General features: G+C 33.3%; 1 protein-coding gene across 13 annotated transcripts in view; it reads right to left on the reverse strand.

Annotated features, from left to right (window-relative positions):
- The window catches only part of Chd9 (chromodomain helicase DNA binding protein 9), a 220820-nt gene that overhangs the window by 68797 nt on the left and 131357 nt on the right, over nt 1-20666 (reverse strand). For all 13 annotated transcript variants that reach the window (XM_074055997.1, XM_074055999.1, XM_074056003.1 and 10 more), the window contains 8 exons: nt 13256-13367; nt 9042-9188; nt 8187-8255; nt 8052-8107; nt 6939-7056; nt 5055-5141; nt 4720-4857; nt 1831-1952 (listed from right to left, as the gene is read on the reverse strand). In XM_074055997.1, coding sequence (XP_073912098.1) covers nt 1831-1952; nt 4720-4857; nt 5055-5141; nt 6939-7056; nt 8052-8107; nt 8187-8255; nt 9042-9188; nt 13256-13367 — 849 coding nt within the window. The remainder of the gene's footprint in view (nt 1-1830; nt 1953-4719; nt 4858-5054; nt 5142-6938; nt 7057-8051; nt 8108-8186; nt 8256-9041; nt 9189-13255; nt 13368-20666) is intronic.

A 20666-nucleotide genomic window follows, 5' to 3' on the forward strand; every position in this document is an offset into this window, starting at 1 on the left:
AATGAAAAGTATGTTTATAGTTTTCTATTTTCTTTTCATATAGGTTAACCCCAAATTTGCTCATAGATGAAAGAGATAGCAGCAATCTTCAGGGGTAGCTTGAAGACATAAAAGAATAACTGATTGAAGTGAAACTCAGAAGACTGGATGAAACAACATATTAAGAGTTTGAGGAAGCAGCTGGGCACTGATGGCTCATGTCTATAATCCCAGCTACTTCAGAGGCTGAGGTTGGGAGGATTGCTGTTTGAGGCCAGCCTGGGAAAATAACTCCCAAGACCCCATCTTCAAAATAATCAGAGTAAAATGAATTAGAGGTATGGCTCATGTGGAGGTGTTCCTCAAAGTGTACTTTGCAAGCAGGAAGCTGTGAGTTCAAACCACAGTCCCACCAAAAACAGACATACAAAGAGTTGAGGAAGGGTGCTGGAGGTATGGCTCAAGCAGTAGAACACATGCCTAGCAAATGTGAAGACCTAAGTTAAAACCCCAGTACTGCCACCCTCCCAGCAAAAAAAAAAAAAAGAGTTGAGGAAGGGGCTTGGGATGCAGCTCAGTGGTAGAGTTGCTTGCTTAGCATGTACAAGGGCCTAGATTTGATCCACAGCACGCAAGAAAAGTAAAAATAGAGGTGGCATGATTAATACTGGTCTTGGGGAAGGATTTTTAAACTTCTGCCAGGAGAGGTTAGAAGTAAAACTGGTTATGAATGGAGATATATCTATAGGCTTAGATATAAAGGTAGGCAAGAAGAATCTGAAACATAGAGTTCTTGGGTTTCTCTAAAGCAATCATAGTGTGTGTGAAGCAGATATGGTTCTGATAAAGGGCCTGACGTTATATGATATAAGTTTAAAATAGCAATGTAGGAAAAGGGTTCTAATGAGGTAAGAAAAGTTTAAAAAAAAAGCTCTGTTATTTATTTTACATAGATGATTTTCTTGGGAAAAATGATGATTAATATTTAGAAAATATAAACCAGGGGAAACAGCACTGTGTGGGCAAATAGGTCATTCTCACTCCATCTAACTGAGTCACATGACTCACTATAAGTGAGAAGGAAAAACAGAAAACTGTGAAGTATCAACAAATATTGCTATCATTACTAGTAATAGTGCTTTCATTTGCTCTTTTACATATTATGCTATGCTCCTTTTTCAATTATGTGAACATTTTTTTTGCTTCTTTTGAAATTATCTTTTCCTTCCAATGAAGAACTTGAGATATATCCTATACAGCATTTTGAACAACTTGGAAAACGAAGGGGCTGTTAGGTTTCCATACTTTCATATTCTACTCCATCTTAATTGCTGACAACCTACTTCAGTGGAGACCCACATTAAATAACAGAGATCTAAACTGAACTTAGTGGTACACACCTGTAATCCCAGAACTCAGAAAATGGAGGTAGAAGGATCACAAATTTGAGGCCAGTCTGGACTACATATATATAAAAAAAAAAAAAAAAAACTAAAAGAAATCTAATTCCGACAGATGTAACGTGCTCAAAGCTCACTAAATAGAAACAAGTATTGATAAAAATTAGCATATGTTGAAAGCTGAAAATCATCCTGTAACATAGCAGATGTTTTAGGACTCTAGGAAAGTTATTTCAAATTCAATTACTCATCAACACAATTCTGATAAATACACATTTAAAAGAGGCAAATGTAGCTAACATCTTAAATTGTGATTAGCATATTTTTCTGAGGTAACGTCACTTTAAATAATGAAGATGTAACAACATAGCAACATCAGTGTCTTAATATCTTTGGTACATATTAAAAAAATTAACACACTAAAATTTTTCTGTTAAGATATACTGCATACCTATTATACCAATTGAACAAGAGCCAGTTGAGTCCTTCTAGTTGATATTCCCTGAGTTGATTGCCATTTTTATAGTCTCTGGATTGATCTATTTTTTTCCAAATATTAGAGGGAGGACGGTCCTTTGTGGGAGAAAGAAGAAAAAAAAGAATGAATGATGCATATCAGATGTTTTAAATCTTCCATACAACATATTCATGGCAAAAAGAATTACTTTTAAAATATCCTAGAAGCCTAGCAGTGTACAATATTATGATGAAATTTTACCTAATATTTAAAAATCAAATTAATTCTATACCAACTCTTCCAGAAAATGAAAGAGGAAGTCTTACTTCCCAACTCACTCTCTTTGCTTGTTTGTTGGTACTAGGATTTGATCTCAGGGCCTCATATTTACTAGACAGGCACTCTTACCACTCGAGACACACCAACCATCTCTCTTCTGAACTCATTTTATGAAGCTCCAATATCCAATTCAGGCAACCACATTTCATGAAAAAAAAACCACTGACCAATATCTCTCATGAACAGAGATGTAAAAATTCTGATGTATTCTACCCACCCCCAAAAAGGGACAATATATCATGACCAACAAGGGTTTTTACCAGGAAAGTAAGGTAGTTTTAAAATTGAAAACCAATCAACGTTGATGAACATACTTAAAAAACAAGCAAAGATAAACTCAGCAGATATAGAAAACATACCTGAAAAATTCATTTTCCATTACTAACTTAAAAAAAAACAACTATCAAATTGTGAATATAAGAGAACTCCTTCAATCTCTTAAGGGATATCTCTGAAAATGTCAAAGCCAACATCAAACTTAAAGGTGAAAGATTCAATACTTTCCCCCTAAGATCAAGAATAAGGCAAAAATATTCACTGTGATCATTTATATTCGATATTGTATTGAAGGCTCTAGCAAGTATAATCAAATATAAAAAAAAGAGATTAAAGTCATCAAGATTGAAAAGGAAGTACTAAAATTGTTTGTATTCATAGAAGACATGATTTGTCCATGTAGAAATTACTGTGGAATCTATAAAAAAGCTAAACTAAGTTGCTACTTTGGTAATGTTACATAATAAAGGATAAATATACAAAAGTCTATTGTATTCTATATTGTAATAACATTCATGAATAAATTTCTTTAAAAACTACACATTTTATAAGTGCAGCTAAATATACAATATTTTAGGAATAACTCAGACAAAAATTATCTAAGACCAATAAAATTAAAACTATGAAACACTGCTAAGAAAAAACAGTTAAATAAATTTAGAAATATACTACATTCACAGATTAAAAGATTCAACCCTGTTAATTTATTAATTTTTCCCAAATTGAACAATAGATTCAACAAAATCCATCCTAAATCCTCAGCAATAAAAAGCCTCTATTGTGAATTTTTTCTGAAGGGCTAAAATACAAACTGGAGTTGATGGATAGGTGAAGAAACACAATTATTCTAGCCCCAAATTAATAGGGTCTAGGTTTCATAGGATAAATAGGTTTCTGACAAATAAGCAAAAGACATTGAGAACTAAACATTATATATGGTTACTAATAAACAAAATTATACCTCTAAAAACTGTCAGGATGATCAGGGTATATAAATAATGATTAATTATAAATTAAAAAAAACAAATACACTATTAGTATCAGTACTGAAAACAACTGGTTATGGAAGCTTTGCTGCTACCTAATACTATCAGAGTTTACTAATGAAAACCTTTCTTTCTTTTTTTTGGTGGTGCTGGGGAATGGAACCCAGGGAATTTATTTTTTGGCAGTACCAGGGTTTGACCTTGGGCTTTGTACTTGCAAGGGAGGCACTCTACTGCTCAGCCACGCCTCCTCAAATTTGAGAGAACAAGACAAAACATTTAGTAAACCTTTAACATGTTTACTCAGTGTGAATTTCTTTTAGTTGGTTCCTCAAACTGAATTCATATAGTAACAATTCTATGTAATTTCCCATAAAGTTCTAGAATTCTATGGCTTTTGTACTATAAAAATTAAATTACATATGAGTTATGTGAATTTTGGTAGGAGGAGATAGGCAATTAGTCAATAAGAAATCAGTACACCTAACTTATGTAGGTCTTAAACAGTATTTTTTATAAAAGGTTATTCTAAGTCATTACTAGGGACTGGTACAATGTGGGGGAACAAAAGTGATGGACATGACCAATTCACAATGTATGAATATATGGAAATCTGATAGTAAATCCCACTATTCCATACAATAAAAAATTTAAAAAGGTTCTTTTGGGGGGGGGGGGCGGCGGGCACGGCTCCAGTGGTAGAGCATTTACCTAGCAAGCGGAAGGCCCTGAGTTCAAACGCCAGCACACTCAAACAAAACAACAAAAAGTTCTTCTAAAAATAAAGCTATGGAAGAAGATAAACTATACAGTTATTGGAGAAATAACTCGATTACAGAAAATAATGAAAATGAATGCATAAAATAGACTTTTCATTTAGTAGAGAATCAATAACTCTAGACCAGAATGACAACTGATACTGGAATTTATATAATTGAGAGATAGTAAGAACCTTTATCAGTGATGAGGAACGACTATTCCGGGAGAAATTAGAAGAAAATTCTTATCCAAATTTTGGATGCATATACACTCTGACTAAGCAATTATACTTCTAATTTATCTTACAGAAACTGTACATGGGCTTAATATTAAATGCAGTACTGTTTGTAATAGCAAAAGATGGAAATGGAAGAATAGTTAAATTAACATATGTATGACATTATAATGGAGCTATGAGTTTAATTCTGAGCACCACACACATACACTTGGAAAAAAATTGTAGTTGACATTCAACTTACTAAGTAAAGTGCTACAATTTGATGAAGCTACGAAAGGTTCTTACCAAATGCCTTGGGTCAGGCCTTGAAGCTTGTAATTGTTCAAACTCTTCTATTTTTGCAAGATCTACATCTTCTTTTAATTCCCATGTACTATCTTCATATGGCAATGAGCACCACTTTACTAAGTAGTAAATAACAGGCTATAAAAAAATTGTTTTGGAAAGACAGAATAGTAAGTAGTTTATAATAGCTATGAACAGTTTAAATATACGAATCTAGGTCAATTAAAAAAATGAATCTTTTTTAGTATTTTAAGTTTAATAAAGAGTACTATGTTTGAATATTTGGAAAGTTTTAGTTTTTTTGTACCTAAGAAATATTTCCACCAAATATTTACCTCACCAGTATCCTTATCTTCACAAAAAGAGACTTCTAACACTCTGTCTACTTCAACGTAGTCTGGGTTAAATGGTTCTTCCTCCATCTAAAATTAAAAAGTAACTTAATTGAAATCTGACAAAGAAGCTGAAAGACAGAAGTAATAAATCACTAGTGTCTCATGATAGAACAAACATATCATTTGATTCCAATTAAACTTCTAATAAATGGAATTCTTCCAGTTTAATTTCCAAAAGTTTTTTAGGATATTATGAACCACCTTTTTATAAAGAAAACCACTTAATAGCACTAAAAAAAGAAAAAAAAAGTATTTGAGACAATTAAGTTTCTCTAGGAGATGTGTTTAAAAATTTCCTAAGTAGTCTCTACAAATTTCCTTTGCTTACGTTGCTCAGGTTACAAGAGCTGAAGACCAATCACCCTACCTGTAGGCTGTTTTCAGTTGTATCAAATACTCTTCAGCTTATGTGATGGTTCTGTGCTCAAGACCCAGTAATGTAGCTAAAACAGAATTTTCTACTTGAGCTACCTCAAACTCAACTGCTCTCACACTTACTCTACAATCTAGACTTCTTCTATATTTTCTACCTGGGGAAATGGAAACACAGCTCCCTTTCCATGCAGCACAGTCAGTTATATAAGCCAAAAATCTTACAGTCCTTCTATTTCACACACCCCAATCTTATAAATCACTAATGTGTACATCCTACTTTTTTGTGTGAGACAGGGTCCTATTATGTTTCCCAGGCTGAGCTTGAAGTCAAGATCTTCCTACTGCAGACTTTCAAGTAACTGGGTTTACAATTGTGCTCAATTTGTTTCTGATTTCATGCAAATTCTACTTTTTCTTTTTTTGGTGGTTGTGTTAGGGATCAAACCCAGGGCCTTGCAAGTTGGTACACAACTGCTCCAGCACTGAGTAGCTCTCCAGCCTAGATTCTACTTTTAACTATAACTTTGGTTCCTTCTCCCTCATTCTCACTACCTTATCCCTTCTTATGGGACTTTTATAAATACCTCCTAATTTGCATCCCCATCTATTGTCTTGTCTTCCTTCAATCTGTTTTTCACATTGTCCCCAGAGTAATCTTTCTCAAACACAAATTTGAGATATTGCTTCTTTGCTTAAGATTCTTCAATTCTCCTTATCTGTTTATTTTGTGGAATAAACAGATAATCCTTCCCTTTCCTCCAGCCTTATCTCCTGCTTCCTATGACATTAACCCAGATTCCATGCTCCAGAAGTAGAAAACCATGTTTTCTGAAACTTAAATGTCCTGTCATAGATTTATGTTTTTATTCTTTTTCTTCTTTCTTCTGACTAACCTGCTGTTCTTTCTCTTGTCAGCTGGGGCTTTTCCTACTCACCAGACCATTTATGATGCTTTCACATATAAGTAGGAAATGTCCCAGCTGAATAAAAGAATTTTTCTAGTTCCTTTTCTGTTCTTTTCTCTCTCTGGCAGTACTGGAGTTTGAACTCTGGACCCCATGCTTGCTAGGCAGATGGTCCACCACTTAACAGCCAAGGCTGATGGCACAAGCAATATATTTCATGTGCTGAAAATTTTATTTTCCATTTATTTGCTATATTATCATTTTCTTTACATGAATAACATGGAACACACATCCCCATTCACCTCTAAGTATTAAAATACATGCCAATTAAAAATAAAAACATTATCTACCATTCTGAGTTATCAGTACTCTTGTTTTAGCTAGTTTCCAAGCTAATTTTGGGAAGACAAAAAGCACTGTATATAGATAGCAATTATATTCAAATATTACCACTGGAGGTCTAAGAAAATAATACTTAAATTTTGATAAATAATATAGTGTAAGTGTTCAGAGTCCAAAACATAATAGTCCATTTTTTTCTTACATCTGCAAAAAAGTGTGCTCTTTGTGCTTGTCTCAATTTGAATCGTTTGATTTTCTGCTGGATCCTTTTATCTTTCAAAAGCTGCTGTTCTGTGGCCCATTCACAGTGAAGATAGGAGCTAAAATTTTTATGAAAGGAATAGATTAGTATGATACAGAAAACAACATTGTACAAGATATATTTTTAATTATAACTTCTAATATGAAATATTACCTTCAACTTTAGAAATAAGTAGTTCACTTCTTCAATTTTAATAGATTTCATATAATTCTAAAATGAAGCCATTGTGATTTCTGTATCCTAAGAACACTGTAGTCTAAAGCTCTACAATTTGTCATATAGAAGCAAAATGGTAAACTGACTGCAAGTTTAACAGCAGTGATTTAACTTTTATTTTTTTGAATATAATGATTTTGTCCTTACCAGAAAGCTAATTTATTCTACAAACAATACAACCAAAGTACAGCAAAATATTAGAAAATGTAGAAAAAGACAAATGTTTCCTCACAACTAGCAACTATGAGTTAATATACCTATAGCCATAATTGAAATGAAAACTTTGAAAATCATCAATTTTGTACATCTGACTTAATAATCTACAGATTTAATTTACAAAAAAGAGTAAGACTGTAAAAGTTCAACATATAATACAATGAATAATGTCTTTAATTTTGAAGATTCCTGTATTTTGACATTAAATTTCAGGAAAAAAAATCCATTCAATTTGAACATGAGAGGTTTTCAAAAAGCCTTTTCATTTTTTAATGAGTTTTAAGTTAATCAATTATAAATAATTATAAAAAACAGTCGGACATCGATGGCTCACATCTGTAATCTGAGCTACTCAGGAGACAGAGATTAGGAGGATCACGGTTTGAAGATGCCCGGGCAAACAGTTCTCCAGACCCTACCTCAAAGAAATCCTCACAAAAAAGGAGCGGTGGAGTGGCTCAAGGTGTAGGCCCTGAGTTCAAACCCCAACACCACAACTAAGTAGATAAATAAATAATACAGATGAAGATTAGATGAAGATCTAATTAATTTTAACTCACATATTACATACTAAATACATTAATTTATACTCAACAAAACATTTTTAACTCAAATACTTACTAATTTTTGTATTTCACAAAAAATTCTTCTGTATCAATTGTCACTCCAGATGATATCTACAAAAATAAAATTAGTAATTGTGACTGAAACAGGACACAGAATAGAAAGTGTCAAGTACAATGTGCCATTACTTACTTCCTTTTTTACAATTCTAGATGATAGTATTTTGTCTACAATCGCAGCATCTTCTTCACTCGGATTCTCCTATGTGAATGAGGAGAAAAATATATGATGGAACATTCTCTACAAAATCTTTAACAAACATTAACTTAGCACACGTGCTGAGCACTATGTTAAATGTTAGAATTACAAAAAAAAGAGTGGAAACATTTTATCATTGTTATTTTCCTCGTCATCATCTGCATCACCATCATCATATACTGAACCATACTGTGCCTTCAGTGTGTGCTTATTAACTAACTTATTCTATTATCATTTTCATTATTACCTCCATTGTTATCTTTACTATACAAGTTAGGAAACTCAGGCAAAGACAGGATTAGTACTTGACCTAGGTTTCAGCTTAAGTCACTCAGCTAATCAATGAGTGCTTGGCTGACAATACAGAAAAGAGAAAAAGAATTACAGAAGACAGAACTGCATATGCCAAGGCACACAGGTGTCAAAACATGTCATTCCATTAACTATGGTCATAAGTATAGGACAAGTGGCAGGAGATGAAGCCAGAAAAATGCAGACAAAGGGCTTTCTTTACACACTGTGCTAAAAGTAAGGCATTAATACTTAAGATTTAGGAGACAGTATTAGAGGAGATTTTCAGTAGAAAAGTAGTATGATTAGACTTACAATTTAGAAATACATGGCAAAGGATATAGTATGGAAGAGTTTCAGATATACGTATTACAAACTAGAAAATGTGTTGACAAATTAGATAGGAAGGTCCAGAAAAACAAGGTATAAATTTCCTACAATATTAAAGAATTTATATTAACAAAATGTATTTTAGTTATAATCCCAATTACATCTTACCACAAATAATTGTAAAGGCTGTTCACCAGGTAAAGGAGCTGAATTCTTTTTTATTTTCATAGAGCCTTTAACCTCTTCTTCAGATTGTTTTCCTTCCGCATCTTCTGCATATTTTTTTCTTTTAACTTGTCGATTTGATCTTCTCTTCTGTAATAAACAAGGTTTACATTTATATAAGTTATTTTTTTAAATAACTTAAAATCCTCATAACAAAGGTTTAAAAAAAAGATTACTCCTAAAGTTGGTTATCTTTTACAGTAAATTTTCAAAATTAAATTTAACACCAATCTTTTAGAAGTTTTCTTTTTAATTAGTAGAAGATTGTTATTTGCCCACTGCCACAGGTTTACAATCTTCCTAAAGGTTTACTTTCCCACAATTTTAAATATCAAAGATTAGCAATACCTTTATTAATTTTCTTTAGAATTTTTTATAATTAAGGTTTATCACTTTTTAAAAAACTACTTCATAGCTTGGGCAAAATATATTTATTAGTAATACCTTTATTGTTGTAATGGTTTTCTATAAAAACTGTTAAGAAGATTGAAAGGTTACCTGTATTATTTAAATATTTCAAACCTTGGACTATACATATTTAAACTATAAATACTTTTATTTTTTTTCACCCAAACTTAAAATGTATACCAGATGAATACTGATTCAGTAATTAATTGGGTACATAAATCTAAAAGAAATTAAATAGCATTTGCCAAAATGTGAAAATGTTTATAATAGAATAAAATAATAGTGTTTTAAAAGAAATTCATAAAATAATTAAATCTACCAAATTAAATTTAAATGAAGGAAGAGTGCTTCACTAACTTTCCTAAAAAATTGCTCTCATAAAATTCATTTTAAATAATCTAAGTAATTTTAGATCAGTAATTGTACATATATGGTTTTACTTACCTCCCTAAATATCTAATATTTATTTTGAAACTTTTCTATTTCAAAGAGAATTTATTTAAAGTTGCATATCTTTTGACGTTCTTACTAAAATATGAAAAGCTCAAGTTGGTTTTTTACTTCTGTACAATCTCACAGGTTGGAGGCATCTCACCCAACTATTCTATTGCTCAATATTTGGTAAACCTATCCCTTCTTCCTTTTTCTATTCCATTTTCTTCTAACTATTGAATATATCCATAAGACTCCACAAATGGAGCCAGAAAAATAACGTGTTCTTCTTTAGATTTCTGCCAATGCCTTCTACATGGCACATCTTTCATTATTTCCACAGCCACAATGAAACTGGTTGAGTATATATAGTAGTATGGGGGCAAACTGTCATTTATATCTACTAAGGTTGCAGTAGTGGCCTTTGTAATATATGTCTCTACTCCTTTCTCTTATGATAAGTGTAATGCTAGGAGAAAGGCAATATATGATCCACCAAATATAGTAGATAATTCCATGCCTCTTTGAGGATAGGTCACCATTTGGGTGGGCATGGAGAGGGGTGGGGGGAGGTGTATGGGTGGGATGGGGGGAGGTGTATGGGTGTGCTGGGGATCAAACCCAGGGCTTCACAATGCTAGGAAAGCACTCTACCACTGGCTTATATAACCCCCAGCCTCCAAATTTTTTTTTTTTGTATTATTTCTTTTTTTTGCTTTATGGTGAATCACCATCTACTGGCCATGAAGACATACTGATTTTCAAACATCAAAATAACACTTCTGTTAATAAAGAGATAGAAAGGAAGCATATAATTACTAAAAAAAAAAAAAAAGACCTACAAGAAACTCAAATTTCCTACATACTATATTGAAAAATATACGAAATATTTATTGTTGGAGAGGATAATGTGGATCTAGGCTAAAAGATTACTTAGAACTCTATTATGGGCATCATATAGCTCTTAATGTTCAAGAATGGCTTGAATTAATAATCAACTGTAACATTAATTTAACAACAATTGTGAATGTCTCATTATGCATGACTTTTTTTTTTTTAGCTATACTGGGGTTTGAGCTCAGGCGTTTGTACTTGCTAGGCCAGGTACCCTACTGCTTGAGCCACTCCTCTAAGCCTGGCATTACTTCTAAATAATGAAGTCTGAGGAGAAGAATTCAGTACATTTTTAGAAGAGTCTGTTATATGTTTTCAGTTTATATGTTTATAGTTTCTTTTCTGGTTACTTAGGTATCTGTTGGTACTTTGAAATGCCTCATTTGATCTTTAGCAAATAATAAATGGGAAAAAAAATTCTTCAAACTCACGAAGTACACTCAGGTAACTCTTCAAAAGACAGAATGAGGGCCACTAACTAATCCATTGCTCCTCATGCTGTGAGGACTTCATTAGCCTAATTGGTTAATTTTAAAAAAGTCCACGGATTAAGAGGCTACAACTGATTTCATCATAAATTATATTCCACTACAATATACAATAAAACATCAGGCAAAACCAAATAAGGTGTCATTCTCACCAATAATCTTCCTCTCATATACAGTTATCTTTACTAGTTTAAAAATGTAAAAATGACTTTGACATCCACGTATTTGGCTAATGTCCTTTTTTTCTTCATAATGTTTTTCAAAACACAATTAAGAAATAGTGACAAGTTCTCTCTCCTCGTTTCTTATTCAGAGCTTTCTTCTTATGTCTGAAAGGCTTCAACAGATTAGCTAACAGCAAAATTATGCTTCTAAGTGACTAATACTTTGTCAAATGACTTGTTTCCTATAATGACCTTAATATAATCTGCTGCAGAGGCATTAAAAAAAAATTAGGTCTTTAAGTACACTCTAATTACTGAAGTACTACTAAGATTAAAAGTAAAAAAATTAAATACCATATTCACAATTCTAATTTGCCCTTCATGCCAAAGCTTAATTCAGTTTCAAAAGCTCAAATCATGACAATCCATTGTTGTCACTGAAAACTACATGGATCTTTCCATCACTTCTATAACAACACAATCAAATACATTAATAATAGACTTATAATTATTAAATAATACACCCCCCCCTTTTTGTTTTATTAAAGGAACACACTGTCAAAGCATCCTAAACACTAGAGTGAAAAGAAGGAAGAACTACACATGTGAACCTATACTAGCATTTCAATGTTTGGTAATTACATAATGGAAACATGGCCAGCATTATCCTAGTAAAAATTAAACTAAATTTTCTCATATTAAATAATTAAAGTTTGCCTATGTTAAGGACAACATATGAAGAAAGAGCCAGGCCATATAATATTAGGAGCTTCGATCACTGCCCTTACCTCAACTGTTGCAGCAGCCCAGGAGCCTTGAGCCACTACTCTCCCATTGGATAAGAAGCTGCATAAGGAAGAAGAAAGGCCATTCAGGGGCTTTCTGGCCCCATAATTCAACAACTGCCACCACCCCTATGGCCTATAGTAGTATTTTAAAATATCAGAAAGCAGAGGGTGGCCTGAATTATTATGACCTTCACTATATTTTAATTTCACAGAGTTACTTTGAAAATCCAAATATCTTACTTATGTATTTATTTATGGGACTTGGGTTTGAACTCAGTGCTTCATATTTGCAAAGCAGGAACTCTACTGCTTGAGTCACACCTCCAGTCCACTTTGCTCTGGTTATTTTGGAGAATAGTCTCACTAACTATTTCCCCAGGTTGGCCTTAAACTGTGATCCTCCTTATCTCAGCCTCCCAAGTAGCTAGGATTACAGGTGTGAGCCACCATCACCTGGATTTTTTTGTTTGTTTGTTTAAAGACAAAATGTACAATATTTTTCTCTGTTAAGAGGATTTTTAATATCAGTTAACTTTTCTTCAACAGAAGCAGACTGAAGGAATAGTCTCTAAGAATGATCCAATCCATTTGTTTTGTCATTTGCATATGATTTTTGAATTAACATCTCCATCATTAACTCTATCATCAAGTTTATTCAAAGGCACTCCAGAAGTATAGAATAGTATCACTAGATACTTCTCCGTTTTAAAAGCCATCGAGGACTTTGTATTGTGACTTAGCCTCTCATGGTTTCAGTTTCATTACTTAAGAAATGAGTTTAGAGAGAACATGTTTCCTCCGATATCTAATATTCAATGGTAATACTACTAGAAGCATATTGTAATAATGCTGTCTTATAATTTCTACCACATAATAAAATGTTTTTTACTACTAAACTACGGTGTGAATATACAGGAGGCAACATTATGCTACCTAAATAATTCAACAGTGTTTCATTTCTCAGAAGAAAATGTAATACTCACTTGAGAGTCTTGATCTTTGAATGTATGCTGTGTCATCTGCTCTGCATCAGATATTTCATCTGAAGACTCATTCTTTCTTTTTTGTTTCTTACCCAATGTAATAATGAGTTTGCTGTTTTGAGAGGAAAAGAATAATCACCATAAGGAGGAGACTAAGGTAGAAAGAAGAAAAACAGAGATGAACCAATTCGGGTTATAATACACATATACAAGGAAACTTCCTGTATAGCTATCTCTCTCTCTCTCTCTCTCTCACACACACACACACACACACACACGTCACTTTTTTTTTCTTTTACAAAATCAGGTAACAGGAGGGCAGATTAGGTTCTTTCTGGGGAGCTGGTACCAGCAGGAGAGGGAAGTATGTGGGGAATGGGTGTAGGAGGGTAAAAATGGTGCGAATACTGTATATATATGTATGTAAAGGGAAAAATGAGGCCTGCTGAATCTATTCCAGGAATGGGGGGAGGAGGGATAAAGAATGATGGAAGGGGTGAATTCAAGTATGATATATTTGATATATTGTAAGAACTTTAGTAAATGCCACAACGTATCCCCAGTACAATAAAAATGAATGAATGCATGAATAAATAGAAAAAAAGAATAATCATTAACAAATCTGTATTTTTCTACTTTTGGTCAAATTATGCTTGCCATCATAAACTTTCTTCCATTTTATATCACTTATGTCTAACCAAAGATGATAATTATCCTGAAATCCATGATGACATTTTCAAAATCCATCACAATATGCATTGAACACAAACTAACACATTAAAAACATTTCCATAAAGTTAATGTATTTCTAAGCACAGGAAGTCAAGTCTTATTATTTACTTTTTAGGCTTGAGAAGAAAAATTTTAAGTGACATAACTATTTATAAAATAAAAATAATTCATTTATTATTGTATAAAGTTGGAGTAAGGAACTTTTGCCTTCTACCCCATATTAAATTAAAATTCTACTTCTTGTCCTTGAATACCCCTACTCCCTAGAAGCCTCTATTTCTTTCCACCCTATAGTAATTTGACCCTTACTTCAGACAATTTATCAATTAATTGTTTTTTAATACTTTCATTTATGTCAAGCCTATCTTAACCTATATCATATGTACCTAAGAATAAGAAATATTTTTATTTTTCAACAGTATGCATTTCATTATATATATATATATATGTTTGCATACGTCAGTATTTATATGTCAAATATGTACAGCTGAACTACAAGTATCCCTTTTCCTGGATGTGAAATAAGTACAGAACTCCCACATTTCCTTATCTGCCTCAAGAGCACTATTATTAAGCACCATGCTAATTACTAGTTGGCAAATATTTTATCTATTTTAAATATTTTATATTTATATATTTAAATATCTAGCTCAAATTTTTTTACTATTTTAAGTTCTATATTCCAAAAGCTAAAAACTTCCCAAATATTTTCAGGCATGGTATATCAGAAAGACATCAGAAGACTTTTAACAACTATTTACTAATCTGGGAGAACTTGGCGCTAAGAGCTTGTACTTTGAACTGGGGTGTAGCTGAGTGGTAAAGCACCTGCCTACCATGTCTGCAAGGCCCTGGATTTGATCTCCAGCACTGCTAAATAAACAAACAAATAAATAAATATAAAAAGCTTTTGCTGTGAAATCACAGAGTCAAAGATTTCAACACTGAAATCCACCATTCACTTATTTATGAAACACTGGGCAGATAACTTGATCTAAATCTTTTAGCCTTTGTTTCCCTGCCTAGAAAATAGGGATATTATAATAGTTACCTCCCTTGTTGAGAATTAAATGGGACAATGTATGTGTTACGGTTTGGATCTTAAAAGTTCCCACATGCTCATGTGTTGAAGGCCTGCTCCTCAGCTGACGGCAGTACTAGGAGTGGTAGAACTTTTAGGATGTGGGGCCTAGTGGGAGGAAGTTAGGGGTATGCCCTTGAAGCAGACATTGAGATCCTGGGAACAAATGTTTAACAAAAAGGCAGTGAGACATGTTTGACTGAATGAAGGGGGTGGGGGGGAACAATAGGTAAGGTATACTAATTTTAAATAAGGGAGTAATGTGACTAGAAGGAAGTAAAGTAAAAGAAGAAAAATCAGTGATAATGCAAATGATAATTCAGGTACAAGATGGAGAATATAATCTAGGGCCATAACATTGTGGATGAAGAGTAAAGAAAGATGCAGTATTTTACTGTGAAAGCAAAACTGGTAAGATATGGTTAATGGCTAAATGACTAGATGTGAGGATGAAAAAAAGTTACAGAACAATGTTTTCCTACATTGTTCTTGTACTGACCATGTTCAACAAGATAATGGCAATTCTTACTTGGTATCTTACCTGCAGTGACATGTAGTTCTGCATATTGAATAAAGTAAGTAAGAGTAAAAAATATAGTTTATGCTGGAACCAAGAAATAAGAAGAAATACAAACAAAATTAAGGAGAGAACCATAGCCATATTCCTTATCCTCTCACCAATTTCATTGCTTATTTCCTTTCTTTTATAATCATTTATTTTTACTCTGGTTTCCCTCCTAAAATAAAAATCTTCCTCAAAACTGTATCTACTGTTACATACCATATGATCTATTCTTCCTCCCCTTAGCTATGACCCTCCATTTTACTTTCATTAGTCAACTCACTATAATCTTAACTCTTGAAAGATGACAGAAGAGTTTAAAAATTCCTATTGACTAGTGAAATGTTTGCTGTTCTTTGTGCAACTCATTGTTAAATGCATTTGTGGTAATGCTACCAGCAAACCTATTATACTGACAGTCTCATATGACTGTATAGAACATAGTATTTGTTGCTGATAATAAATGATTATGTTTTTGATTTGTGTATTTACTATATAATAGCTTTTACCATTATTTTAAGTGTACTTCTACTTACTAAAAAGTTAATATAAAATAGTGTGCCCTTACACTAGCAGCAGCCTCATGCACCTTGTATTTACTGAGTTTCTTGATTGCCAAGCCAATAATGCCATGTCAGGTAACTAACCTATACCATCTAGCTTCGCATTTTAATATACTCTATGAGGCCGGGCACAGGAGGCTCAAGCCTGTAATACTAGCTACTTAGGAGGGTGAGACTGGGAGGATTGTGGTTCAAGGTCAGTCCAGACAAAAAGTTTGAACCACCCCACTGCCAATATAATCAGAACAAAATGGACTGAAGGCATAGTTCACGTGTTAGAGCAACTGTTTTGTAAACACGAAGCCGAGTTTAAGCCACAGTCCCACCAAAAAAATAAAATAAAAAAAGCATACTCTATGACATCAACACAGGTCAAAAAAAAATCACTTCACGAGGCTGGGGGTATAGCTCAGTAGTAGAGCACATGCTTAGCATGCTCAAGACCCAGGGCTCAAGCCTCAGCACCAAACCAAACAAAAACTCACTTAACAACAACCTATTGCTACAATTACAAGGTATTCTTTTTTTTTTATTATTCATATATGCATACAACCTTTGGGTCATTTCTCCCCCCTTTCCCCCATCTTCCCTGCCCCCTCCCTAACCCTCCCTAACCCATTGCTACCAGGCAAAAACTATTTTGCCCTTATCTCTAATTTTGTTGAAGAGAGAGTATAAGCAGTAATAGGAAGGACCAAGGGTTTTTGCTAGTCAAGATAAGGATAGCTATACAGGGAGTTGACTTGCACTGCTTTCCTGTACATGTATGTTACCTTCTAAGTTAATTCTTCTCAAACTAACCTTTTCTCTAGTTCCTGGTCCCCTTCTCCTATTGGCCTCAGTCGCTTTAAAGTATCTGCTTTAGTTTCTCTGCGTTGAGGGCAACAAATGCTATCTAGTTTTTTGGGTGTCTTACCTATCCTCATACCTCCCTTTACAAGGTATTCTTAACTGCTACCTAAAACATGAAGGTTCTCAAATCTTTTAACTATTTCAGACCTTTGCCTCAAGCCAAGTGCCTATTATACATATTCATGTGAACATCACACTGGTATCACAATTTCAAAATGCCCCCACATCTAATCCCTCATTTTCTATGAACCTAATAGTACAATAATCTAACATTAAAGTACAATGTAAATTCAGAAAAGCACATGTATTATAGGAAAACAAATCAATGAGCTTTCTTAAACTAAAAATACCTGTAAAACCAGCTTCCAGATTAAGAAACAAGACATTACAGTTTTCCAGAGGGCTCTCTTATGCTTCTTCTGGTAGTCATCTCCTCCTTTAAGGATACCCATTATACTCTTTGTGATTATTTGATACAACCTAAGGCATTTTGCAGATGATTTTCAATGGCAAAATCAGTAAGTAAAATTGGGCAGTAGAAATATATATTTGATGCTCTTTCCCATGCTATCTATCTCTAACCTTGACAGGTATTTAAATTAGTTTGTAGATGAGAATGACAGTAGTAAAAGGAGAGTTACAATGTTTTAACAACCCAGGCTAAAAACTTTTACAAAGTTAGATTTAAAAAAAAAAAAAATTTAGGGGTTGAGTGAACCAAAGAAAAGTACACCCACAGTAAGGATACATTGAGACACCCCTTTGAGCATCAACTTAAATACTAATAACAAAAAATAGGACTGTAAAATATGTACAGTGTATGTGTGGGGGGGTATTAATAGGAGGAGGGAGGGTGAATGCAGGAGATTAAGGTGACAGTATATGGTAGATGGATTTCATATACCTATATGAAACAGAGCTAAGAAACTTCTCATAATTGCTTTAATTGGGGCAGGGAGGGAGACAGATGGAGGCAATAAATTAATGTACAATATAAGTCTAATCAGAATTGTCACTATGAATCCTCCCCGGTATAATGAATATATCCTAGTAAAAAAATTAAATCTAATCATTCATAAAAAACAGTTATTTTGTGAGGCTGGAGAATGACCATACATACTAGGCAATATGTCTACCCCTGAGCTGCATCTCCTACAAAGTTAGAATTTGAAAGAGATTTCAGACACAATAGTTTCCTACTAAATCTTTCTAAATCCAAAATATTATCCACAACCTTTCTATTTACAAAGGGTACATTTCCATAGTAGAAAAAAATGTTGATCTCTGACATTTATAGCCAATTTTTTGTTGTTTTTATTGTCATTGTACTGGGGATTGAAGTCAGGGCCTAACGACTGCTAAGTAAGTAGTTAAAGTGATTCTTGACTGACATATTCAGGGGGTGGGGAAAGTACATATGTTTATTTAAATATTGTAAAACCAGGGTTACTTACATGAACACTGATTGCAAATTGTGACATTTTATCAGTTTATTGTATATTCTTAAATGGTATTTAGGTAATACAACTTAGGGGAACAATTAATTAGGTTGTTATCAGACCAATCTGGAGCAAGTTTCATTAGAAAGCTGCGTGTTTGCGTGAACTTTTCTTTTTTTTTTTTTTGCAACACTGAGAATCTAACCCAGACCCTTGCACATTCTAGGAAAACACTACTACTCTATCCCCAGCCTGAAAGCTGCCTATTTAAAAATACAGATTGTTCATGAGGAAACAGCAAACATAGTCAAAATGAGAGTCATTCTACAAAATAATTGCTAGTATGCTACAAAAGTGAAAATGTTGCCTATAATCTCCAGAAGGTGGAGTAAGAGGGATTAGGAGTCGAGGACAGCCTGGGCTACACAGTAAAATCCTTTCTCAAACAAACAAACGTGAAAGTGACATAAAAGACAGGGGCTAAGGGAATTATCCCAAGTTAGAGATTAAGGAGACATGACAACAAAATGAAATGTGAGATACTGAATTGGACAGATACTGAATTGGGGAGATACTGCCCCAAAAAGAGAACAGCCAGATTTGGTTGGGCATGCCTGTAATGCCAGGACTCAGGAGGCTAGGGCAGGAGCATGGATAGTTTGAGGCCAACCTGGGCTACATAGTAAGACCTCCTCTCAAAAACCCTAAGGTTTGCATGAGCCCTACAGATCAGTTGGTAGGATTATATAAATGTTTCTGGTTTTGATAAAATAGCAACAGTTGAGAAAGCCAGGAGAAAAGCCTAGTGGAACTCTGACTTACCTTTACATGTCAGAAACTACTTCAAAATCAAAACAAAGAAACAAAACCATGATATATTGTTAAAAAAAAAACCCCAACTTTTGTAAATGTCACAATGAACCCCCCCCAGAACATATTAAAAACAAACAAACAAAACCCCATGAGGTGTGTAGGTCCCAACTCTAGGACTATGATCTAAGTGGGATCTCAGTATAATGGAGATTAAAACCACGTTATTTTCCTACTGGGCTATATCTCCAGCTCTTTCTAAAATTTTTATTTTGAAACACTGTTCCTATGTAGCCCAGGCTGGCCTTCAACTTTCAATCCTCCTCCCTCAGCCTTCAGAGTAGGAATTATTGGCATACACCACCATGCCCGGTTCCAATTTTTAAAAATTCTCCAAAGAGGATCTGATTGCTCCAACAGATTTGGGAGTCACTGGATCAGAGTAGGATAACTACTGTAGAAAATTCTAGGAATAAATATTTAGGCTAATTTAAAACTATTTTATATTTATAGAATACTTAAAATTTCAAAGTTCCTTTGCCTACAATATCTCAGTTGATTCTGAGAAAAACTCCTAAGACAGGCAAAGCAGGTACTGCTCTCAACATATAGATAGGGCAAGTTCAGCTGAAAAAGATAAAACCAACTGCCAAAGCCACAAGTCACAACGAAGGTCTTTCTACACCTAAAATACTATTTCTAACATAGCTTACAGATTTAAAAAAAAAGAAAAAACTTCACAACAATATGTGACACATATACTTCACCAGTCAACAAATACAAATATTTAACACCAATAAGTACAGATTTATGAATAGAAAAATGTGAAATAGCATTGTCTTTTAGTAAATTATTAACATTAAAGTTTATCTGACTTTTGAGCAACCAGAAAACTTTATTGCCTGTACAATGACAACAGAAATCCATAAATGGTATGTGAAGGAAATCAGATGATTCAAAAGTAGTAAAAAAAAAAAAAAAAAAACAAGCAAGCAAAATACCCAATTGCACAAAGGGTACCCTTCTTCCATCAACTACAGTTTACTATATTAATTACACACTAAATGAAATTTCATTAGAAATGCAATCTTCAAATAAAAGTTTGGTATTCAAAGGAAAAATGCTCACAAAGTAAAGCAACAAAGCAGTATAAAATATATTAATAAAGACTAAGTTTTGTTTTTAAAAACATTAAAAGAAGTTTATCAATGTTAAGCAAACTATAGAAAAACAGATATTCAAACAAGTAAAAAAACCTAATTATCAAAACATAGTTTGTTTCTGACAGAAAAGGGCAATTTGAAACGAAGGTATGAATTTGAAATGTTAATTCATTTGATAAGTACAGCACTAGAAAAGTGCAGTGTTTATA

The sequence above is a fragment of the Castor canadensis genome, chromosome 15, assembly GCF_047511655.1.
Source record: "Castor canadensis chromosome 15, mCasCan1.hap1v2, whole genome shotgun sequence".
Lineage (NCBI taxonomy): Eukaryota > Metazoa > Chordata > Mammalia > Rodentia > Castoridae > Castor > Castor canadensis.